Source organism: Rhizopus microsporus, assembly GCF_002708625.1.
Source record: "Rhizopus microsporus ATCC 52813 unplaced genomic scaffold scaffold_10, whole genome shotgun sequence".
Lineage (NCBI taxonomy): Eukaryota > Fungi > Mucoromycota > Mucoromycetes > Mucorales > Rhizopodaceae > Rhizopus > Rhizopus microsporus.
In genome coordinates this window covers 486,445-510,001 of record NW_019671925.1, presented here as the reverse complement: position 1 = coordinate 510,001, position 23,557 = coordinate 486,445, and the positions used below count along the sequence as shown (strand labels likewise).

At 36.1% G+C, this 23,557-nt stretch overlaps 9 protein-coding genes and 1 non-coding gene across 10 annotated transcripts; 4 read left to right on the top strand and 6 right to left on the bottom strand.

Annotated features, from left to right (window-relative positions):
- Positions 1–1,006: 1,006 nt before the first annotated feature.
- Positions 1,007–1,079, bottom strand: RHIMIDRAFT_t34. The gene has a single exon. It is a non-coding gene; the product is annotated as a tRNA-Thr (tRNA).
- A 2,703-nt stretch (positions 1,080–3,782) lies between these two features.
- On the bottom strand, positions 3,783–5,271 carry RHIMIDRAFT_292621 (S-adenosyl-L-methionine-dependent methyltransferase; the record flags this gene model as incomplete). The annotated part of the gene is made up of 8 exons (XM_023613910.1): positions 4,879–5,271; positions 4,796–4,827; positions 4,724–4,737; positions 4,646–4,671; positions 4,305–4,574; positions 4,205–4,250; positions 4,029–4,148; positions 3,783–3,979 (listed from the first exon to the last, which is right to left on the bottom strand). The coding sequence occupies exons 1-8, from the start codon at positions 5,104–5,106 to the stop codon at positions 3,783–3,785; spliced, it is 933 nt and encodes a 310-aa protein (XP_023465438.1). The 5' UTR covers positions 5,107–5,271.
- Positions 5,272–5,950: 679 nt separating this feature from the next.
- Positions 5,951–7,802, top strand: RHIMIDRAFT_238395 (WD40 repeat-like protein; the record flags this gene model as incomplete). The annotated part of the gene is made up of 5 exons (XM_023608952.1): positions 5,951–6,127; positions 6,183–6,466; positions 6,525–6,783; positions 6,836–7,407; positions 7,457–7,802. 5 exons carry the CDS (start codon positions 5,951–5,953, stop codon positions 7,800–7,802), a joined length of 1,638 nt encoding a protein of 545 aa, XP_023465437.1.
- A 57-nt stretch (positions 7,803–7,859) lies between these two features.
- RHIMIDRAFT_203724 (GDP-mannose 4,6-dehydratase) lies at positions 7,860–9,049 on the bottom strand (the record flags this gene model as incomplete). Its single annotated transcript, XM_023606708.1, has 3 exons — positions 7,860–8,752; positions 8,809–8,946; positions 9,004–9,049. The coding sequence occupies 3 exons, from the start codon at positions 9,047–9,049 to the stop codon at positions 7,860–7,862; spliced, it is 1,077 nt and encodes a 358-aa protein (XP_023465436.1).
- Positions 9,050–9,245: 196 nt separating this feature from the next.
- On the bottom strand, positions 9,246–11,850 carry RHIMIDRAFT_256055 (uncharacterized protein). The gene is made up of 5 exons (XM_023611207.1): positions 11,387–11,850; positions 11,296–11,331; positions 11,084–11,230; positions 10,991–11,026; positions 9,246–10,941 (listed from the first exon to the last, which is right to left on the bottom strand). The coding sequence occupies exons 1-5, from the start codon at positions 11,433–11,435 to the stop codon at positions 9,338–9,340; spliced, it is 1,872 nt and encodes a 623-aa protein (XP_023465435.1). The 5' UTR covers positions 11,436–11,850; the 3' UTR covers positions 9,246–9,337.
- Positions 11,851–12,369: 519 nt separating this feature from the next.
- On the bottom strand, positions 12,370–12,981 carry RHIMIDRAFT_292618 (uncharacterized protein; the record flags this gene model as incomplete). Its single annotated transcript, XM_023613909.1, has 2 exons — positions 12,370–12,754; positions 12,824–12,981. The coding sequence occupies 2 exons, from the start codon at positions 12,979–12,981 to the stop codon at positions 12,370–12,372; spliced, it is 543 nt and encodes a 180-aa protein (XP_023465434.1).
- Positions 12,982–13,513: 532 nt separating this feature from the next.
- On the bottom strand, positions 13,514–13,836 carry RHIMIDRAFT_256053 (uncharacterized protein). Its single transcript, XM_023611206.1, has one exon. It carries the CDS (start codon positions 13,715–13,717, stop codon positions 13,541–13,543), a length of 177 nt encoding a protein of 58 aa, XP_023465433.1. The 5' UTR covers positions 13,718–13,836; the 3' UTR covers positions 13,514–13,540.
- Positions 13,837–15,223: 1,387 nt separating this feature from the next.
- Positions 15,224–16,333, top strand: RHIMIDRAFT_18010 (uncharacterized protein). The gene is made up of 4 exons (XM_023605775.1): positions 15,224–15,305; positions 15,403–15,968; positions 16,041–16,234; positions 16,295–16,333. Exon 2 carries the CDS (start codon positions 15,403–15,405, stop codon positions 15,874–15,876), a length of 474 nt encoding a protein of 157 aa, XP_023465432.1. The 5' UTR covers positions 15,224–15,305; the 3' UTR covers positions 15,877–15,968; positions 16,041–16,234; positions 16,295–16,333.
- A 392-nt stretch (positions 16,334–16,725) lies between these two features.
- RHIMIDRAFT_238389 (uncharacterized protein) lies at positions 16,726–17,178 on the top strand (the record flags this gene model as incomplete). The annotated part of the gene is made up of 1 exon (XM_023608951.1): positions 16,726–17,178. One exon carries the CDS (start codon positions 16,726–16,728, stop codon positions 17,176–17,178), a length of 453 nt encoding a protein of 150 aa, XP_023465431.1.
- A 3,099-nt stretch (positions 17,179–20,277) lies between these two features.
- RHIMIDRAFT_256016 (MFS general substrate transporter) lies at positions 20,278–22,568 on the top strand. Its single transcript, XM_023611205.1, has 8 exons — positions 20,278–20,681; positions 20,735–20,906; positions 20,959–21,051; positions 21,108–21,122; positions 21,175–21,500; positions 21,570–21,867; positions 21,927–21,989; positions 22,048–22,568. The coding sequence occupies exons 1-8, from the start codon at positions 20,328–20,330 to the stop codon at positions 22,428–22,430; spliced, it is 1,704 nt and encodes a 567-aa protein (XP_023465430.1). The 5' UTR covers positions 20,278–20,327; the 3' UTR covers positions 22,431–22,568.
- The last annotated feature ends 989 nt before the right edge of the window (positions 22,569–23,557 follow it).

The window sequence follows — 23,557 nt, the reverse complement described above, 5'->3', positions numbered from 1 at the left end:
GCCACGCTTTATTTTTCTTTTAGAATCGTAAAACAATAAAATATATCTCCTTCACATTTTTCTATGCTAGCGGGATAACCATGAAATACAATCATAATCATCGTCGATACCAAGGGTGGACACGCATCAGGTTTTCGACCTTCTTTTTACAGACTGACTAAATAGAAACATTACCTTTTGCATTATAGCAGATATATTACTAAGAAGCACAGCTGAAAGGACGATTATGGAGATGTGCTTTAGAGCAACTGTGCTACTCCTATAAACTCAAAAAAGGAAATCAACCATTGTGATTATACTTTCATTTTGATAAATACTTTGGCTTTATTCTAAATTTTTCCGTAGATAAAAGACATCTAAGCACACAACCTCAGCTTTTTATTTTCTGAGTAGTTTTTAAGCATAGCTACAAAGAGCACAAAGCCACTTTTTGGACTCTTTTTTTTTCTTTTTTAATTTCTTTTTTTGTAATCGTCTTTTAAATACTCATTTATGTTTAATTAATCAGGCTACATAAGTAATTTATATAAACCACTAAAGCTTTTACATAAGTCCTTATTAGATTTGCAAAGTTCTCTCTTACTTTAGCTATCAGCTTCCATTGCTTTGAAAATTTATATTACATGCTAAACTCACTTATTGACAGCTCAATAAGATCCATTATAACCCTCAGCCACTTACTTCATGTATGGTAACTCCTCTTAATACAGTTGCTTTGTAGAGTTGGAATCGGCTAGCTTTGTTTCAAAAAAAAAGAAATCTTTAAAGCAATTATGTCTATTACGAAGTTAATTTTCAGCTTTAAGAATAATCCACAAGAGAATTGACTTGTTACTCACAATACATGGAAATTACGATTTTTAATATATTTCTTGGTGCAAATATGATGGATTCAATGGGACAGGAACTTACAATGTGGAGCATATCTGAAGAATTTTCACAATGGACGTGGCTTAAATTACCAAAAAAGGGAATTTCGTGTAACATCAAGGAAAAGGGAGCAAAATGCCTACTGGGTGAATCGAACACCCGACCTTTGCTTTACGAGAGCAACGCTCTGCCAACTGAGCCAAGCAGGCTGTTACACAGATTTTTTTGTTTTTGAAGCCCTTTTGTTTGAAAATCAATTTTTATTTTTTTCTTATTTTGCGTTTATAATGTTTAGTTTACCTTTTTTCTTCGTGCCAAAGCTTAAAAAATATTTATACGCTCATTATGTCTGCACTAATAATAGAGGAAATGGAAAAAACGTCGATAGAACTCATGTAACTCATTTTTTAACGAAAAAAATTAAAAATAGTAAAAAATAGATAGCTAAAAATTTACAATTTCCTATGTGGTAAATTAAACTAACAGAAATACATATATTAAGAGTAATTTGACAGTGGTAAGTATAGTATTGAAGTGATCTCACAACAAGAATAGTTTGTAAAGAATGGTGAATATGGAAGCACATGACTTATATTGAAACGCCGCCGCAAACTACTTTTAATAAAGGTTTGTTTTGTAAGTGCTCAAGGTTTTATACATTTTGTTTATTTGAATATTAAATCTTTGTCAAATTTGGATCATTACGACCATTAAGCAAAGATTCTGTATAATATGCGGTTTTAGAATTATAAAACGACGTCTAAACTCTATGATGCAACTCATCGCCGGCCTATAAGCTCATTTCAACCTGACAGTGTATTAAACATTATTGCATGCTTATTATTCTATTTATTTTGCTAATTACAGCAATTTACATTGCAGAACATGGAGGCTCATTCTTGCAATTTTATAAATGAACTTCAGACATCAAATAAGAACGTTCGAAAATCCATGAATTTGAAATGCAAAGTATTTAATAGATAGCTATTGTATAGAGTAACTTTGCCAAGTATCATTACACGAATCAAATCGTGCATTGATGTATCGTGTCGTTTTGCTTGACCGTTGTAATATTACATTTCTTTAGATCAGAAGTGGTAAACGAGAAGATAGAGTTATTGTAGGTATTGAATAATTCGTTTTCTGATATAGAAGTTGCATATTTTACAGTAATCTTTGGGATACTTTGTAATAAGGCTATTTGTAAAAGTGAGGTAATATGTTGTAAACATCGATTACTTTAGTTATTTTGCTATTTTAACAATGACTTCTTCATGTTTTGCTTCATTTCTATTATCATCTCCTTGACAAGCCAAGTCTTTGATAATTTGGTTGCCTGAGCTTAGTAAACGTCAAAGAGTTGCAAGTATTGAGATGTTTTGTAAAAGAAAAAGAAAGAAAGTTGTGAATATACAACACTTGGAACCTTTACCAAATGATAGATCCACAGAAACTATGATAGGAAGTAGTTTTTACCAAAGGAAATGGTTTTATATTGATAATATAACAAAGGCCCTTAAATTTGGATTTAGTCAACAGTGAGTGTATTACTTGCAAGAGCATAAGCCAGCTACAACTGATTCTACTGTTGGTTTCTATTACAAATAGAACTTTCACTCTTCTATCATAAAAATAGTCTATATCTTTTTGTAATGAGTTGTATTGTTCAGCGGAGGAGGGAGGAGAGGAATAGGACCAGATAGGAACTAAGATGCTGGATGGTACAAAGAGATAAGAACGAGACAAGAAGCAGATAAGAGAGGATAAAAATAGACTGGGAAGGTCTAAGGATAGAAGTTATACAGTGATAATTGACTGAAGTTTTATTAGATAAAGATGGGTGAGTATTTAGAGAAAAGTTAGGAATGTAATATATTAAAATAATCAGCTTGAATTATCGAGCTCTTAATTAGGGGATGCTCAGGGACGTCAATATTATGCATGAGTTCATATTTAAAACAGCAATCTTATATCAATAAGTGCATGCTTTTATCGTTTCGTGTATTTTCTAAGTGTGGTTCCTGCCTTAACAAGTCGATTTAAATTTGATCACTTGTAAAAATTCGAACAAATACTTATTTATGTGCCTCAAGACGGCTACTAATGAAGTATACGGAATAAAACTGTATTCATCTACAAATCTAGGAATACTGAAGAAAATATAACAGAATGAACAGGAAATATTGTTTGGACAAACCCAAAAAAGAAGAACTTGTGGAGATGACTATATACTAATACAAGTTTTCAATAAATATGTCTAAAAGGTTGGTATGTTTCCTTGAATTTCTTTTTGCTTTATATACAGAAAAGTGGTTATCCATGGTACAGCTAAAGGAAAAGATTTATGTTTGTTGTATTCATACTTAGTGGATCAACTATTAACCACATATGAAACAATAACTGGCAATTATTCGACTTCAGCTTGTTACTTTGAAACAGCTGTGCGGATCATTATTTAAGCTAATTACCAGGAACTGCATTTTAAGGTACGCATATCCAATGGCTCTGATCCATCATTGTTATTAGGAATCATTGTCTTATCAAATGCACCCAATTTGTCCTAACTCCCTCTCTTTGTCCCAAATTGTCATTCATAAGCCTCTAGGAAAGCTTTATGATCTCAGTTGAAGAATGTCCCACATTTAGTATAAATACTTGTCCTTAATAAAGTCAATCGGCATATGTCTTTAAGTCTGGTTAACTCTAGTCTTTATTCTTTTTAATTGATACTTCGTATTCAACAATGTTATTTCTGAGAAACTTGCAATACATTTGTGATGGCTAACAGTAACAATCTTTGTTGAAAAGCGCTCCTCTTGTTGCTCCAGATAACGTGAATGTCAAGAGTAACATATGCTTTTTTAGCTGCTCTTTTATTTCGTTAAACCAACAACCAATATTTGATTTCTAATTTAAAGCTTTTGGGCAGCAACCGAGTTAAACCTAAACAAACTCTCTTTTGTTTCTATGCAATGTTTTAATTCTTTCAAGAACTGATCCAATTCTTCAGTGGTATTTATCCTCATCAATGGACCCATAACAGGCTTCATGCTCTTTACTGATTCTAAAGCATCCCAAGTAAGTGTCTTTGCTGCAGATGTGCCTGAACCTATATTTTATCTAAATGTATTACTACCTACATTATTTTATTTACTTACTCATGTCACAAATTCTGTCCGCAGATTGGACAATCTCTATATTGTTATGTTTGGCGAGCATGTTATTCAGCTCAGCTCCTATATACGCATTCTGTCCTCTTGCTGCACATGTATCTCTAACTAAATGAGTTGAGGAATTGTTTGCGGTATTTGGATATGCAGATGATGAAACTTACTGGTCACACCAACCTTGTAAAACAAGTTAGAAGAGTCTTTCGGCAGCTGTAAGCATAAAGGGTTAATGCCTGAAATATGTATTGATCTATTAATGCATACTTCGAATCCAATTTCTGACATTTGTATCATTCCTCCTGGTTTAGTCACTCGTATTATTTCGCTAATGGCGGCTGGCCATTCTTCTTCTTCACGAAGTGCAAGAATAAAGAATCTCATATGAACAAAGTCAAAAGTATCGTCTTCATATGGAAGCCCCTTCACCACGTTTCCCAAAATGAACGTAAACTGATTCACATTCACGTTCTTGTGTATTGCGTCGACAATGTCACATCCATGATAGGTGCAGCTAGGATAATCTTGTACCATATCCTATTCAGAAAATCATTGAGAAGCAAAACTAATTGTATACAGTAACTTGCATAATTCAAACTGTTTCTTACCATGATCCATACACCAGAACCACATCCTGCATCAAGAACAGTGATCCCTTTTTTCAAAATACAAGGCTTTTGTTACACTGGGCAGTACATTGCTTTAAGAGAAGTAAACTTATTAGTAACTTTAGCCAATGCATACAACAAAGGTATTACCCTCCATATAGACTCTTGAAAGCATAGTGTTGCTATATAAAATACTTAGCAATCTATTCGTATACTACAGCATCTGCTTTTACCTCTGTAAGCCTCATTTGCTCGTCATCGTCCTTTGGCAGCCAATAAGTGGATGATTCGTCGTTATGAAACTCTCGCTTTGTATTGATAGCTGTAGTGTTGTCAATAACCATAGACGCGTTATCTTGGTTTGCTGTCATCTTTTTGCTAAATGGATCCTTTTGGCCTATAGTGATATGCTTGCTTGGTACACTTTTAGTTTTCTGTGAGGTAGAAAAGCAACTACCCATCGTTTATCACGTAAAGAAAAAGCTTACCGTAGAAGCTTGTATTTTTTTTTATTTTGAAGGGACCTTCAAAACTGTTTTTAAAAAAAGGTAAAAATCTCTTAGTACGTGATTACTTTTAAATGAGTTAGAATGTTACTGATGTGTATTACAACACATCGTTTGTGTAAAACAACAACCTGTAGTAGATGGCACTATCTAGAAAAAGTGAGTGAAGCTTGTCTGTGTACAGGATCACTTTCATATAAAGATGATGGTTTTTCTCTTTTAAATCGTTAGACCAAATATATCAAGGGTCGAAGAAAAGAAGTAAGCATATTAGAGCAGGAACTCGGAGCATAGACCTTACTTGTGCACTACATGACGCCCATGTCGTCGGTTTGGATAAAGGACTCCAAATTTTTATATTATGGCTATTATTTACGTCCAAACTAGAGTAATACTTTGTAATAACTTCTTCAACATCGACTCAAGGTTCGTTAACTCCTTCTCTAGTATAATTATTAAACTCGCTTTTAAGAACATGGATAATAACACAGATTTTGCTTAGTTTCAATCCTGATGCGGTCCTTAGGTGTAAGGAGGTACAAGAACATCAATATATATTCCTTATCGATTAAAGCATTCTTTAGTTTAATAAGCATATGGTTGCATTCTGTATTTAACAAGTTAAATTTATATTCCTATATCTGTGGCGCTCTTTATGTAAAAGACAGGACAATTTCAGTAACAAAAGGAGAAAGAGAAGTGCTGATGTGGCTTAACGTGACTGCATTTCATTCGTGCCTTTAAAGCCTGATTCAGTTGAACTTTTTGGTTTTTTCCTAATCTTACAGCATCTTAAAAAATGGTTCATGTTAATAAAAAATTAAAGAAAGACGATAGCGAACAACAATTAGAAGATCTCCTATTTGGTGACAATACAGAGGATCTTTGGTCCAAGACAGGACAAGAATTAGAGCAGGAGGAAGACGATGAAGTCGATGATACAGAAGTTAACGATGAAGAAGATATTAATGAAGCAGTAAGAGAACATATAGTAATCACTTGACTACGGTTCTTATCTCATATATAATTAGACATTCTTTTTCGATTCAGGACCATTCACTGGAAATAATGACGATGAAGTTGATTATGAAGCAGAACAACAAACACAACAAGAAGACACTTCTGATGAAGAAAGTGATGAAGATACTGACAGCGATGAAGATAGATATGCACTTACCAAAGCAGCATGGGTAGATGATGATGATAAAAAATTACAAATATCATTGAAAGCTGCAAATATGACAAAGAAGTTAAGAAACGACATTGATGAGGATGTTATTGATGGCGCTGAATACACTCGAAGATTACGTAGACAGTAACGTTGTTTTATATTTGTTTTACAAGTAGATCAACTTTCTAACAAATCATTCTAGATTTAATCGATTACACCCTAAACCCGACTGGGCTCGACTGCCTTCAGAAACCAAATCGGAATCAAGAAAACGCAAGGCAGATGATAGCAGTGATGAAGAGGAGGCAGAAGCCGATGATCAGTTAGACGAGGAAACAAGAATTGATTTATTAAAGAGTACAATGGGCATCTTAAATAAGCGATCTAACTTGAAAGCTATTCCTCCCAAGAGATTAGATATCATGCGTTTAAAAGATGCTAACCGAGCTTCATTGTCTCAGGTAACTTGGAAAAGCCAAACTTGAGAGCCATTACTTATATATTTATTTATAGAGAGGCATCACATGTATTTCTTTTCATCCTAATGCACAAGTTATGTTAGTGGGTGGATTGGATAAAGTGTTACGGTTATTTCAAATAGACGGCAAAATTAACCCCAAGATTCAATCGGTTAAATTTAAGGATATGCCAATCTATCATGCAGAATTCCATCCTTCTGGAGATGAAATTGTTGTCAGCGGTAGACGCAGTTACTTTTATATATACAATATCCAAACTGGTATCATTGACAGATGTCCTGGTATCTGGGGCAGGGAAGAAAAGTCACTAGAAGAGTTTTCCATCAGCCCCTGTGGACGATACATTGCTTTCTTGGGTGTCAGTGGTGTCATTATTGTCGTGAGCTATTCAACAAAGAAATGGTACTGCAATCTGAAGGTGAATAAAACAGTAGAATCGGTCTCTTGGAGCTCAGATGGAAATTATCTCTTTGGCTTTAGTGGTGAAGGACAAGTATACCAGTTTGACGTTCAAAATAAAGAATGTATGAAGCGATGGAATGATGAAGGCTGTATCGGACCTTCCGTTATTCGTGTCAGTCCAGATGAGAGATACTATGCTACAGGGTAAGATCATATTTAAAGAAAAAAGAAAAAAACTAATAGCCCTCTGTAGATCATCTACTGGTATTGTCAATGTTTATGATAGATCTGTGCTGGAACCAGAGTCGATAAACCCCAAGCCTTTCAAGGTGATCGAATCATTAACTACTAGAGTTAACAATATATTATTTAATCATGATTCCCAACTGATGGTGATTTCGAGTCAATCAAAGAAAGAACAACTTAGAGTGATTCATGTTCCAACCGGCACAGCATACGCCAACTGGCCCACAGATGGAACACCCCTGAATACAGTAAAATGTGTTGCCTTCTCTCCAAATAGTGATTATCTTGCCATTGCTAATAAGAAAGGCAAGGTTCTGCTATACACTTTAAAACATTATGCACTTAAAGATTAGCAATAAATACGCAGTGTTTCTACATATTATAAAACAAGATATTCTTTTTTTATTATTTTACACCAAAGTTGAAGACTTGAGACTTCCTTCAATATCAGCAACAACCATTTCAGTAACCAATTCGTCAAAAGTAACCTTGCGCTTCCAGCCCAGTTCTGTGTTTGCCTTTGTAGGATCACCCAATAAGAGATCAACTTCAGCAGGACGGAAGTACTTGGGGTCAATGCGCACACGGACCTTGCCTGTTTCAGCATCTTTACCAACTTCGTTCACACCTTCACCTTCCCAAACAATAGTACGTCCAGTCACCTTGAAAGCCTTTTCGACAAAGCTTCTGACTGTGTGTGTTTCACCAGTAGCCAAGACGAAATCTTGAGGCTGATCTTGCTGCAGCATGAGCCACATACCTTCGACATAATCACGAGCATGTCCCCAATCACGCTTAGCATCAATATTACCGAGATAAAGGCACTCTTGACGTCCCAAGTGGATGTCCGCAACAGCACGAGTAATCTTTCGGGTAACGAAAGTACGACCACGACGAGGTGATTCATGGTTGAAGAGAATACCATTACAGGCAAACATGTTGTATGATTCACGGTAGTTGACCGTAATCCAATAGCCATAAAGTTTGGCTACACCATAAGGGGAACGGGGATAGAAGGGTGTTGTTTCCTTTTGGGGTGTTTCAACTACTTTACCATAGAGTTCAGAGGTAGAAGCTTGATAAAAGCGAACACGATCGGTTAAACCACAGGTACGGATAGCATCAAGTAAACGAAGTGTGCCAAGAGCGTCGACGTCACCGGTATATTCTGACATGTCAAAAGAGACCTTGACATGAGATTGAGCTGCAAGATTGTAAACTTCAGTTGGCAATACTTTAGATATAATATGAACCAAGCATGTGGAGTCAGTCAAGTCACCATAGTGAAGGAAAAATTTGACACCTGAAAAAAGAGAGTTAGGTCTCGAACCAAAAAAAAAAGCTAGTCTTATATCTCACCTGTTTCGTGTCTGTCTCTGTATATATGTTCAATACGGCCTGTATTGAAGGAAGAAGATCTACGAATGATACCATGCACTTCGTACCCCTTTTCCAACAAGATTTCAGTCAAGTAAGAACCGTCCTGACCAGTGACACCTATACATTTTGTATGAGCCCTCTTTTTCTTTATAAAATAAACCCTCTTTTTTATACCTGTGATAAGAGCAACTTTTCTTGCTCTATATTCTTCAGGAGACATGTTTGTAGCCTTGCTTAAAGTTTCAACACTGGCGATGACGTTTTCAGACATTTGGGTTGGGAGATGAAGAAAGAGGGGGAAAAGCGGAGCAAGACTAGTGAAGGTCTTATAAATAAAATTAAACGCAGAAATAGGCTGACCAATTGAATCAAGACGATCAGCCAAAATTAGAAGCATGCGGTAGGGTGTAGTCGTACAACCATTTAATAAAGAAAAGCCCAGCGGCTTTTTGAGTCTAAGCGCGTAATAAGATGTGGCTCATTAAATGGCATCAAGTGTATTTTTTATTTAACAAAGTAGAGATCGAATACTCATTTCTATTGCTCTACCAGAAGATATAGTATTACTATCTCTATTAGATGACCCAGATATACTGTATACAGATCTACTACTTTTGACTGCTGAAGCTGCTGCATTCAGTGTACTACTTGATGTTTGTAAAAAGTACTGGTGGGTTGGATGAGTCACTGCAGGAGACGAAGCAAATCGATTCAGTAATGGATTAAGGCTGATGGATGACTTTGATATCGAAGAGACCGGTGCTGTTGTAATAGGAGCAATATTAAATTTTGGCGGCTTTAGAGAAGGCTTATGGGGCGCAGATATCTTTTGATTAAGTGAAGCGTATGTCAATATGTTATTACCAGCATTATGACTGGTATCAGTAATCCAATAGTCGGCCGACTTGTCATCTATTACCGATGCTGATAGGCTGCTTAATAAATGATCCACTGCTGGTGTTGGTGGGGTAATAGGAGATGACATTGGGGAAAAGACAGCGATAGGCTCTATGTAGTTTGACATGGCTTGAAAAGTGTTTTCGAATGATTCAATACAAGGATTCTTTTGATTTATGGTAGATACTTCATACTGATGTTCTCGAAATATTGCAACTATATACTGTTTCGAAAGCGTCGCTTGGTTATAAAGATCAGCACCTAGTCCTCCGCCGATGTATAGCACTACTTCATGGAGTTTATATTCGCCTGATCTCATCCTCACATGGATTGTATCTGAATATAACTTTGATCCACTTGCAATTTCTTTTAATTTTGCTTCATCAACAGACTCAAAGAGTAAAGACGTGCTCCTTTCTGTTGACGGTACAATACTTCCTTGATTTGCTGTTTTTGCGATATGATCCAGTAGTAAGCGATGAAGCTGTGATAATCGATCATTGTCCTTTGGTGAAATAAAATCGTATAATGAACGATGTGCAAGTTCTTGTGGGTAGTATCCCCAGGCGTTATATATTCCATTAGGTACTTTTGCACAGCATACCTCCATTGATAAAATCAAGGTAATCTCTCTTCCCTCCTTATTTTGCAGTGGAGATTGTATGTCGTTATTAGTTTCATCATTAATTGTAGTGGTATTAAATATATTAAATTGATCTATCAGAAATGGTTGTTGATCTTCCTGAGGCAACGTTAAAGCTGATGTTTGTATAGGTTGAAGAATGGAAAGCGCTTGTTGATCAACATTTGGCTCTATGAGTGATACGCTGTTGTTGCTATCCGTGCTATTGCTACTGCTGCTGCTACTACTGAAAGTGGTTGATTGTTTAGCAATATTTGAACTATGCACTGTCAGATTATGATTGTCAGATTGTGAACTGGTTTGGAATGACTCATGCACAAAAGCTATTGGCTTTGTACGGTTAGCTGTCTTTATTTCAAGCTTTTCTGTGATAGTAGTGCTGCTATCATCCTTTCTATTGTGAGATACAATTGCTGGTGTTTCAATTGTGCCGTAAATGATCTCATACGTGTATTCACTATTTGCATATGGCTTCTGTTCTCGTCGCTTTGGTCTACCTCTCTTTTTATGAATAATGTCCTGACATGTATCTTCCTTTTTCAAGGTGACGCATCGCTTACAAGGGCGTGAAACTGTATATATAAAGGTGAATAAGAGAGATATTTGTATTATTATTATTACCATCACAAGCCAAGTGTGCTATTTTACAGTTTATACCTAAATACGTAATGTTAGTCTTCTTTTTTGTTCTCTAGTCAATACTTTAATTATTACATGCACTCGGGACATGTGGTCTATGTCCCTTTTTTTGAGTTTTTGCTTTGGTATTCTTGGCTGTCTGTGTTGTATTAGCCAAGTAACTGTCAACGCATGTATCTGGTTTCCCAAGTGATATACAATTAACACAAGGTCGAGAAGTTCCTAGTAATTTATTACATTCTTAGTATTATTGATCTTTATTGCATATATCACTCTATAAAAAATACCATTACAAGGTATACTTGCTATTTTACAGCTAATACCTATTTATGGATAAGAGTTAATATATTGTCTCAATCATTCTGTAAATGTATTTACATTTTGATTTATTGGATACATTGAAGGCAGTGTCTACATTGGTTGCCATTTATGATTTTTAGTAATAATGCAAAGGATGAAAAAAAAAAAAAATAAAGAAAGAAGAAGAAGAAGAGAGAAAACTTCGACTGTGTGAATATCCAATTGCTGACCTACAAAAAATCTGGGGAAATTCTGGGGAAAGTTTTGCCTACCAAAAATAATTCTTGTATACTTTAAAGAAGTTATAATAACTGCAAAGAGCATCTATTCAATAAAGGTCTACTCTTTTGTAGCAATGTTGTCTTTTTGTAATGGGTTCTTGGTCATAATCATGTCCATATTGTATTTATTGTTGTGTTATATGCGCGACTGTTTTAACTCTCTGGCCTATTTTATTACAGACTATGCATTCTTTAGATGAGACACGTACATGTCTTTTTTTGACTTTTGGTCCAGGATTAATAATAATAATAATAATAATAATAATCAAAATTTCTTGGGCTCATTTTATTGATGCAAAGATGATTTATGAAGAAGAAATCAACTACAGTGATTTGCGTTTAAAATTCAAGATTTTGACCAGCCAATCAAAAAGCTCTGAACGTATACAAGTTATTGGACAGCCAATCAAAAAAAAAAAATAGTATTATTATATAGGTATTTCGGTAAAGATATGTTATAAATATAGAATAAAGTTGTAGCCTGTTTTGGCTACTCGAAAAATGCTCCATTCGTATGTATCAATGTAACTAAAAACCAATTTATTTACATTTACATATTCTATTCCTGTTTACAATAGGCTAACTGGAAGATTAATGAATAAAAAACAACGTATTATTCATTTTATACTTACTGAGGCGTTAAGGAATGCTCTGCCGTTATAGACAGCGCACTAAATCCAAGACCACCATTAGTCTTTTGCGAGTCTTTTGAAGGGGAGAGGGCTTTCATTATCATGTTTTGATTTGTAAACATCGTGATTCCGTGTCATATCACAAGATTCACACTTGAGAATAGAATGTATTCATTTCTTTCATTTTACACTTGTTACAGATCTGGTTCGTTAAATACTCGTCAACGTAAACAAATTCAGCTCTCCCTTTAGGTTGTTTGCATTTTCGTTTGATTTCTTCAGTAGTACGTCTAATAGGTGCAGCTCGTTTTCCTTTCATACTTGAACAAAAAGAACCATTTCCGAACCCAATGATTTGCTTTCTTTGTGAAGAGGAAGAGAGGTCAGCAGGAGGTAAAGGTACATGTTTGCTTTTATTTAGGTTTTGGTGTTTAGCGCCAACTGTGCTTGATGTGCCATGCTTTTTTACTGCTGTCAAAGAGTCTTCTAACAATTTCTTGAGCTCACTCTTGCTTGTTGATATACGCCTTGAACTTTAACTTTTGAGACCTATGTCATACACAGCGCTATTAAAATATACACCATGTAAAAGAGCGACATACCATTTATCTTGGTAGTAATGGTTATGAATTCTTTGATAGTTTTGTAGCGTAGAGGCAGCTAGTAAAAATGAAGTCAGGTTTTCAGTTTTTAAAGTAGGTAATTCACTAGTATATTTCAGCAAAATCCTTGGGTATCTTTGGTTCTCTTCTGAGTTCATCTTGGATCGAGACAGTTTTCTTAAACATGAAGGATACAGCATAACCATCAGTAGTGATCACATTTCTAAAATGACAGCATTTGTTTAGCCCCGAAGAAAAACCATACAAGTAAGCGTATGCAAACTCCTTTGGACATGAGTTCAAGCTTTCAAATGCCTTGTAGCCTATTTTTGAAAAATCAGGCACATTAAAGTACCACAAAGTTAAGTCATTATCATTCTTTTGACCTGGCTTGACGTTGTTGTCGCATTGTTTGGCAAGTCTCCAAAAAGCTTAAGCATCAATCTTGTACAAAGAAAGTAAAGAAAAGTATCTTGATCTTCGAGGATCAGTGTATTTGAGAGGCATGAAGATCTTGTCTTGAATTCTCGCTTGTACTGTTTTGATAAAGTTTTGGACAGCATCAATATCTTTTTTATCAATATTTTTAAGCTTGCTTGTTGTTCCAAAGTCTTGTTGGAATTGATGGCGATCAAGTTGTTGTTGTTGTTGTTGTTTTTTTTTTTTTTTCAATGATTTGTACTTGCTTGTGTTCAGCTTCTTGACAAAAGGAAGTTCTTATAACTTTCGATGGACATAACTGCTTGATGCTTTGTCTTGAGGTTTCATTTCTTGAATGAACTTCTTTTGTTTCATTTCTTTCTGTATAAAATGTAACCATTTCATATAGCGTTGAGGTTTGGAATACATATTAGCTTCATTTGATACGTCAGCATCATTGGAAGCATTGCACATTGACCAGGAAGTAAGAAAGCTATTGACAATAGTTTCATATTGTTCAATTCGGTCTACAGTGGATGGCCAGGCAGGCTCGGAGTTTATCTTTTGTAAAAGATATGCTTTGCTAAAGACTTGCGCTGTTTGACTGTTAAACTATCACCACAGAAGTAAGGAGAGGTCTTTTCTGATAAGACATTAAGAATATTTCTGTGAGTTCGATCTTCATAAGTAGAGCAAACGTAGTTGCGGACCAGTGTTTCATATTGCTTAGTCATAGAAGATATACTGGTCATATACCCTTTACTTGTATACTTATCCAAGTCAGGTTGAGTAAGAGAAGTAGATTCACAAAAGGTCTTGAAGCTCTTCTTGATACTATCAGAGGCATGCTTTCCTTGGCTAGTAAAGATAGAAAATATGTTATAGAACAAATTCTGAGTAACCACAGGTAATTCTTCACCATTCTCGAGAAGTTCCAAGAAATAATAGTTGGCAAAAATGGGTTCAGCGTATATCAGTTAGTAATGTAGTCAATTATTCCCTCGATCAAGGTAACGAACGTGGGATACCTGCAGGTATTAGCCAAAGATGTCTTGATTATAAAAGTTTTCTCGACAATATTCTTGAGCTTTGTAAGTTTTGTTTTTGACTTATTCATAGGACACAGCTTGCTGGAGGAGCGAGAGTGATCGGTTGCACCACAAGAAAGGCATCGAACTAGTTTTTGCTCATTATTTAACGTCTTATTCTTTTTTTTTTCTCCTTTTTAAGTGTTTCAGCCTTATCAATCGTGTCTTGATATTTCTTAGAGGCTATGGTGGAAGCAGAAGTATAGCTAATGGAAGGAATAGGAGCATGTAATACAACTTGAACATTCGTATCTTTGTTGACTATAGGCATAGGCGTCTTGTCACTAGTAGCAATATTTGAAGGACCAGGAGCAGATGTGTCTTCTTTAGCAGCTTTCAAAGCAGTACGAGTGTTCTTGGCTATTACAGCATCCAGTAATAAAACAGAAGGAAATTAATAGATGCTACCTTTACCTTTTCTAAGTAATGGAGCTTCTTGAAAATCATCATCACTTACTTCAAAAGTTGCATTGTTGTTTGTGTTTGTGCAAACAAAGAAGGGAACTCGCGATCAGCGGCTAATTGACTCTTAATAAATGCCATATCAACCTTATAGCTTACATGCCTTTCCCTTTGTTTCGCTTTGCCTTTGGAGGCGGAGGGTCATCATCTTTCTTTCGCTTCATGTTGAAGTAAAGAAAAAAGAAAAAAAGGAAAAGTAACTATGGTTAACCTTGTCATGTTAAATTAATGATTGAAAACATTTTTATTAATTAATCATGTTTTCTTTAATAGTAAAATGTGCCCTGGGATGAAAAGCGCTATGCTTTAGACATACTGAATTACACGTGTTCTTGCATCTTTGTTGATAGACTGACAATATAAAACTAAAATAAAGAAATGACAACATATCTTTTTCATCTCTTTCTTCTTGAAAAGAGACAATTCAAGATGGCAATTTCATAAACTCATGTTTAGCTTGACGCTACACATTGAAAAGCTTTGTTGGGCGACATCATAGGTAGTGGATAGAGGTAGAGCCCGTAGTATTGGTTTATCTTTGAGTGCATTTTTGAGTGCACCAAGTGTTTGCCAATTTTAGATTAGTTTTCTAATTACCTATCACTGAAGATGCCAAAGTCTAAGTCTCAAAGAGAAAATTCCCGTGCTAAATCTACAAGTCCAACAAATTTCAATAAACCAGCTTCTGGGAAAAGAATCTTTTATATCAATATAGATCAAGTAAATGCTAAAGGATTATCCAAAGAGTATCTAAATGCACCTGTTTCTGCTTGGACAAGTCCAAGAAAATTGATTAATTCGATTCAGGTCGAAAACATTTCAAAAGCTGGACCTGAACAAGCTCTGGATCATACAAGAGCTAGTTTGGAAAATATTGGAAACTCAAATAACGTGCCTGACCAGTTGTTTATATACGCAGCAAATTGCCATAGATACTCACTCAGCTCAAAGTTTTCCGAGGAAAAGGAAAAGTCGCGTATTTTATCTTCTAAGGCTATGGATTCTGCTTCTGGTGTTACAGACAAGACGCTTGACGTTTTGAAAGAGCCCACCTTGAGAGAAATGGACAATGGCAAAACTTAGTGCTGATATTAACAATTCTTCCAAATACGAACTAAAATTATGTTCTAGAGCATCATAAAGACAGTGCTAATCAAAACCAATTAACAAATAAGGCAAAGTTATAAAGCCATGTATATGTAAAAGACACTTTATGTTAGTGTATTCAATATTGATGAAATATACAGGACGCTGCCGAAACTGGTGATGTTAATTTAATGAGATCTGCAAGGCTTATCAATCATTCTCCCAATCAGCCAAAACTATCAACGATACATATTGAAAACGTTCAAAACAGTTGCTTCATTGCTATTTCTAATATGCCGTTGATTTTAATGCTACCTTTTCTGTGGGAAGTCTTGAACAGTAATCGTAGCTAAAGGTAAACCCCTTATTTATAATAGAGAAATATTTAAATAAGGGTATAAAATACTTTGCCTAGAAGACTCTTTCATGGTTTTTGTTGAAGTTAAGTCTATGAAACAAGCCCCAGAAATCAGTTAATATGATTGCAATAACCGAAAATAACTCGTTCTCCAAAGGAATTCACGTAAATGCTTCAGTTTGAAAACTCCATACTTTCTGAAGAAAATTTTGAAGCTCGACATCATCATTCATCAATTGACGTAGGATTCGTAATAGTTAGTGATTAGTTTGTTAATTGGAATATGTTTGCAATATACTGACACTGTTAATATTACGCATAAGGTGCGAATCAATGATGTTGTCTCACAGCAAAAGCCAAATGATACCTGGTGTTTGGAATAACACAACTGAAAGGCTCTTTGTTAACGGTGTTAGCCGTAAAGATGGTTTTGAAGTGATAGTAATGAAATCTTCAGGATCATTTTTTACTGAAGTATTAATCATTCTATGGAAGATACTTGGAAGTTAATAGCCATAAAAACCAATTCTTTAAGAAAGGAGATACCGAAGTATCAAGGCGCTGCAGTTGAAACCGCCAAAGGTTTAGCAGCCTTTGGAATACAATGTATCTGTGACAAGATCACTTTGATAAAGTCCAGTCTTTGTAGTCCAACTAAATGGCAAATTGTTGAATTAAGAGGTGCGATTATTCCTGTCACTTGGGACTCAAGAACGGGTATAATGCCAGTGTTTGAATTACTAGTCACTTTTCAGGCAAATATCTTTAATTATAAAAACATTACTATTTTTATTTATATATTTTATTCTGTTTTTCAGAATGAATATGACCTCCAAAAGAACATTTTGAAGAAGCTGCGACGAGAAAACAGCTTTTTCGATCCAATTGATGAAAAGGAGAGTATCCAAGATCAGTTTGGGAATACAGATCTTTTAGAATAAAAATGTGTTTTTTTGTGTAGACTATTACTTATACCTTTATTTTATACAAACGCTTACATTAAAATGTGTAAAACATATATTTTTTTCTGTATAAGGGAGCACTGGTGATCCAGTAATTCGGATTTTATTTAATCAATACAATTGTATAAAGGAAGTAAGACTGATGCTAAAACGAAGGTTTTTTTTTTTTGAACTATGCAAATGATAAGTAGTGATTAGGGAGAACTAAAGCTCCTTAGTCAAAAGTGTAGCTGTTTTCATGGTGTAAGCGGAATACCATTTGTCCAAGAGAAACAAACATCTTTTGATATGTAAAATGTGTATCGTAGAATACCTTCTGCCAGTGGGATTGCCATATGATTTGAAGAGTGTAGCCGAACGGCGGTAAAAGCGAGATGCTCGAGATAACTGAGCTGAAAATATCACAACTGCTGCTGGTATGAGATACTGCAATGGTTAGCATTGACTGCTCAATTTAAGGAAGCGAGCAGGATATCCCAGGAAATAACTTATGGAGAATCATTGCCCACAGCGCGGCTTTGTGAAAGCAACTGAAGAAAAAATGAGACATAGTTTCATCAGCGGAACCACAGAATGAACACGATGCGGAAGAGTGTTGATTCGGAATAAGGGCATGTAGGCGTTGTTTGCAGAGGATCGTTCGATGCAGCAAACGATATCATGTACTTCACGCTGCTAGAAGGAACAGCAGTCTCCAAAAAGACGTCCACGATGAAGAAGACACAGTATGTTTGTATTGTTTCCGTTCCAAGCTTCGTTGTGACAGTAAATACTTACGGTAAGGCTGATAACGGATAAGAGGGTCAAAATCACTCAATCTAGAAACACTAGGCCGACAAAGAGGTATCAAATCTATAGTGGATGCATCCAGATCAGGTGTAGAAGTGGTCCCGAGGATACACAGAGGCAGGAAAACAGGAGACAGTAGAAATTACCCTTGGAAAAGTAAAGCGATAGTTTTACGACAAAGTCGTCGAAATCAAGGGTATTTGTTAGCTGCTCGCAGATGAAGGTTAGCGTTTTGGGGGTCATGGACGATAATATCACTGATCAAAAGCTTGCATAACCGTGGGTTAGCAGGAGACAGTGTTTGCAGAATATTGGGCGTATAGCATTAGGGAGGGCTTTCAGAGGGACTTATTAAGGCACAATGGACAGGTATATCCAAGAAGGTCTTTACATTCAGGTGCTCCGAAATAGACCATGGTAATAGTTCATCGAAAGCTTGGAAAAGCAGCCTGAATGGGCTATTCACGAGTTGGAGAAGGCGAGACTTAAGAGAAGGGAACAGCACCGGCCAGAGATGGCTGCTAGGATAGCCGCTGATGCCAGCAAGGATACGCTCAAGACAAAGGGGGCAATGTAAGGTTGCGTGGTATGAGATCTGTTGGCAAGAAGCGGAAGTAATCAACGCCACTGTAACATCATTTGTTGGATGTGAGAATCCAATGCTCTACACTACCATGTTTCCTTGGAAGAGACAGAGTCGCAAAACTGATCTTTGGAAAGTCATAGCCATTGAGAAAGGCACTGGCGACTCCTCGGAACCGTTATAACTGTGCAGAAGGCAATGGCAAGACATGCAGGACATGCCAGAGTTTGGAAAACAGCAGTGTGTTCAGCGCTGTCACGCGGCTGCGGATTGACAATGATCGCTGGGAGTGCAAGGTGCAGGCTGCTTGAACTTTAAGCAATAGCTGATCGACGAGTGAATTACGCTGAGCTACATTGGTGTAAACGGGATAACCTAAGTAAACCAATGATTGTGGCGACGTCCAGTTGTGCTAGGATGTAATTGGTGTGAGAAGTTGCTATAGGATGTTAGTCCACGTTGTCGAGAGAGCACCAGAGAGAGAGAACGCTTGAGTCTTCGAATAGTTCAACTTGGCGTTGGAAGAGCGCTCACAAAGCGTGATATTCTGCAGGAGAGCGGACATATCACTCGTCGAAATGAGTAGATACGGCCTCGCTCGGACCTTGGTAGACTACAGTATAGAGATGTAGCTTCTTCCTGGTCGGAAGATGGACAACTACCTGGGGTATTCTTAACATCAAGAGAACCAAAGGAAAGCCAATGGAAGACAATAAAGATTGGAACAACAGAACAAGCAAAAGGAGATGATTGTCCTGTGAGAACCTTAGCAGAATTTATATATCGTACAGCAAGTCTACGCCATGGCTTACCAGACGATCATACATTATTCCTAGCAGAGATTGAGAAGGGCAATCATACACACTCCATCAGACCAGCAACCGCCGCCTTATGGATACAACAAACAATGCAAGAAGCTGGAATTGACACTAATGTATACAAAGCACGTTCATTAAGAGCAGCAGCAAGTACGTGGGTAGTAATACATGGTCATAAGATTGAACAAGTAAAGAAACATGCAAATTGGTCAAGCAAGTCGGACACCTTCGAGAAATACTATTATAAGCCTCTGAACAAATTTCAAGAAAGCCAAATGATCAGCAGCATTATTTTTTCTACTACGGAAAACGCTACCATCTCATCGGAATCTGGAACGGAGGCAACGGCGATTGGGATAAGTATGACTCCTAATCACTGTATTTTAGATTCATTGACTTTTGGAACTTTTTCTAAGGCCTCTAAGCTTGGCTTCATTTAGAAAGTAACCTTCAATTTGATAAAATCATACACACATATAGGCAAAAACAAACGGATACACACAAGTTTGAAATTAAAATATTCCGGTTGGCTAAAAGAATGGAAGGTACACACCTCTATTTTTCTTATTCGGAACTATATGGAACAATGTTTACCCATCAGTTGGAATCAGAAAATCATCTTTTAAATCAAAAGAGATGCCAGTATAATAAATGAACATCAGATAAAATGGTAACAAACGAACACTTTATATCGTACAGCACTCAAAAGTCATGTAACTTGCAAATTTATATTACACCGAAAAATCGGCGATCATTTGTTGGGAAGGAGCAGGAAAATGTACGAGATGACACGGTAAATATACAAACATTACAGTCCCGCTCAAGCAAAAGAACAAAGCAAAACTCATCCTTTTCTTTGATCTGATTTATTCTTCTTTATTTCTTTTTTTTTACTTCTTTAGTTTCTTAATACTTTAGAAAGGGGGATGACATCTCAAATGAATCACGACCAAGGTGCTCCTGTCAATGCCCCAGATCAATGCGAAAATAACCTTGACTCTATATCTATACCTGTAAGCCAATCAAACACTGTTCACGAAGTAGACGATGGCTACAAATCACATTGGTTTAAATACATTTTTGGAGATATATATGCAAGTGATGATCCCAATAATTACTCGGAAAAAAGAAAAAATGTCATCATTCTCCTCGTTGCTCTTGGTGGTCTATGTGGACCGCTGAGTTCAATGATGTATATGCCTGCTTTATTAACCGTCGCTGAAGATTTACAAACGACAGTATCTGCAGTCAATGGTACTGTCTCTGCTTTTGTAGTCTTTATGGGAATCTCTGTAAGTCGAGTATACATCAATCATCTCATTTTTTACTAAAATAACGTCAACAGCCGTTATTTTGGGCAGCCTTGAGCGACCAATATGGAAGGAAAAGAATGTACATAATCAGTGGTGTTATCAATGTTGTTAGTTGTATCATTTGCGCAATATGTAAAAACATTGCCATGCTGATTGTGTTCCGCGGCTTGCAATCTTTTGGTGCAAATGCTGGACTAACCTTGGGTAGAGTTCAATGCATCAATCAATCCCTTGTTTCTAAAATAAATATGCATAGGTGCCGGAGTTATTGCAGATACCATTGCTGTGGAATCAAGAGGATCAGCGTATGGAATATTCTATACAGGACCACTTGTTGGCCCTGTTATAGGTAGATGACATTAAGTGTATTATCATATTCACTCTAAATTCTTGTTTCCATTATAGGCCCTACCATAGGAGGTAAGAACTTGACGCTGCTATTTCATCATAACGCTAAATGAATGTGCTGCAGGTTTCCTTTGTCAATATTTGGGCTGGAGGTCAACCTTTTATTTTACTGCAATTCTAGCAGGTGTTTTATTGCTACTTACGACTGCATTTTTACCAGAGACACTAAGGAAGCAAAGGCCCGATATATTAACAGATCAAGAACTCATTGAAGAATTTAAAGTTCAAAATGACCGAGGAAAGCAAGGCATTATAGAAAAACATGCTAAACCAACTTTTTTTGCGACACTAGCAATTAGCTTCAAACCTATGCTAATCATGCTTTATGATCCAACAGTCAATCTCTTAACAGCTTATAATACCGTTATTTTTGCATCATTATATTTCTTGGCAAGCAATCATTCTTTTTTTTTTACATATTTACTGTTTATTTACTCTGTTTATTATGCCGAATTGTAGAATCCAACCATCACAGACACCTTCAAGACTATCTATGGGTATAGCGAATGGAAAGTTGGACTTTGTTATCTCTCTCTTGGGGGAGGCTTCATGATCGGATCTGTCCTTAGTGGCAGACATTCTGATTATGTCCTTGCAAAGCTATCAAAAAAATCGGGAGGACGCAAGGTCGTATCTGAGATGCGACTGCAGGCTGCCATTCCCTCTTTTATATTCATTCCTATAGGGTACTTGATCTATGGCTGGACAACTGAAAAGAAAATAGGTGTTTATGCACCTCTTATAGGATTATTTGTCTGTAAGTGGGCTATAAGTCATACGTGGGCAAATTGTAGCTAATACATACTTTTTTTCTAGATGCTTTAGGGCAAATGTGGGCTTTCACTCCAACGTCAGTATATCTTGTAGATTCTAAACCAGGTTAGACGTGTTTGTTTTACTTGCTATTTTTTTATTCAACGTATCTTTACTTAATTAGGATATTCTGCAACGGCCGTTGGTGTTAATAGTTTTGTTCGTTGCATAGGTGCAGCTATTACTTCTATATTCTCATCTTCAGTTGTACATGCTCTTGGCACGGGTGTTCTATTTAGTATTCTAGCAGCTATCAATCTATTGAACGCAGGATTTGTACTAACTTGCTACTTTTTTGGAACAAAATGGAGAATTCACTTTGAAGAAAAACATATGCCAGAGTTATTGGAAGAATCGATAAAAGATAAGAAAAGCAATGAGGACAGCAGAGATAGTGACAAAAGACCACTGGAGAATAAGGAGATGGATAGTCAAGAAACACAAGCTCAGAGAGATACTATAGAACGAATAGAGACAAACCGTAGTGTTTGTTATAGCATTGCGTAATGTAGTTTGTCGTAAGTGTCCTTTGTTTAGCCCTTTTACACTACTGATATTATAATAATAATAAAAGATTTAATCCTTTTATATGAACATATGATGTTCCTTGTTCTTGTATTTCGCAAACAGCCATTAACAAATGTTGATATAAGTAGTTGAGAGAGGACAATGTGCCTATCATCTTTATCTCTTTTGTCATGCGCTAATAATGAAAGCTCAAGTCATTTTTACCTCTAAAATCACTCAAAATAGCAAGCACAAAAATGCAGATACGCCATTTATCAATAATACGCTAAAGTCTTTTACCAAGCTCGTTTACAAGAATTAGTATCTGTATAAAAAATCAAAGATAGTTAAAGTAACAACATAACTATACTTTAACCATCAAGCTTAGAGTTATCCTTTCTCAAATGACAAATGAAGCTCTGGAAGGTTCGCAATAAACTCCAGACGACTGCTCTAAACAGGTACACCATTACGTGTCACAAAATGTTGACAACACGTCACAGAGCAGCCTTATAGTATTCGCTACATGTAGCTAAAAGTAAGTTATTTGAATAGAAAGAATACAAATAGTACCATTATTTAAACATGATCTCACTAATCTAGTCATGCTTAGGTGTTTTCTTCAAGTAGCTTGGCATTAAGCATCAGTGACATTGAGAATAATTTGAGTAATATTACCAAAAAGGAAATGGTCTAGACTGTGTCAATAATGAGGTCTGTAACAATAGGAGCATTTGAAAAAAATTGCTCCCCTGTGCACTCAGTTTTACAAGAACCATGCACGCCAATTGATTAGCTTCACACGTACATACTCTATGTCACAAGCTTAACAAATAGTCCTTTCCTATTGTTTATTGTTTTTATCTTTGCCATTTTGATAGTTACCCTATTGTTGATTCTTATCAATTACTTGATAATCAACGTCAGTGGATTTGATCATTTTTACCTGCTTAAAACTAGGTATTTATGCTGAGCCTCGTTACATCTGTTTTGCACTGAGTAGTGCTATCCAACGGAATTTAGTAGATTAATAAAAGATTGGAGTAAGCTCTTTCAAAAGTGATCAATTGTTTACGTTTATGATGTATAAAATAAGCATAATCTAGGCGCATGCACATAAATAAAAG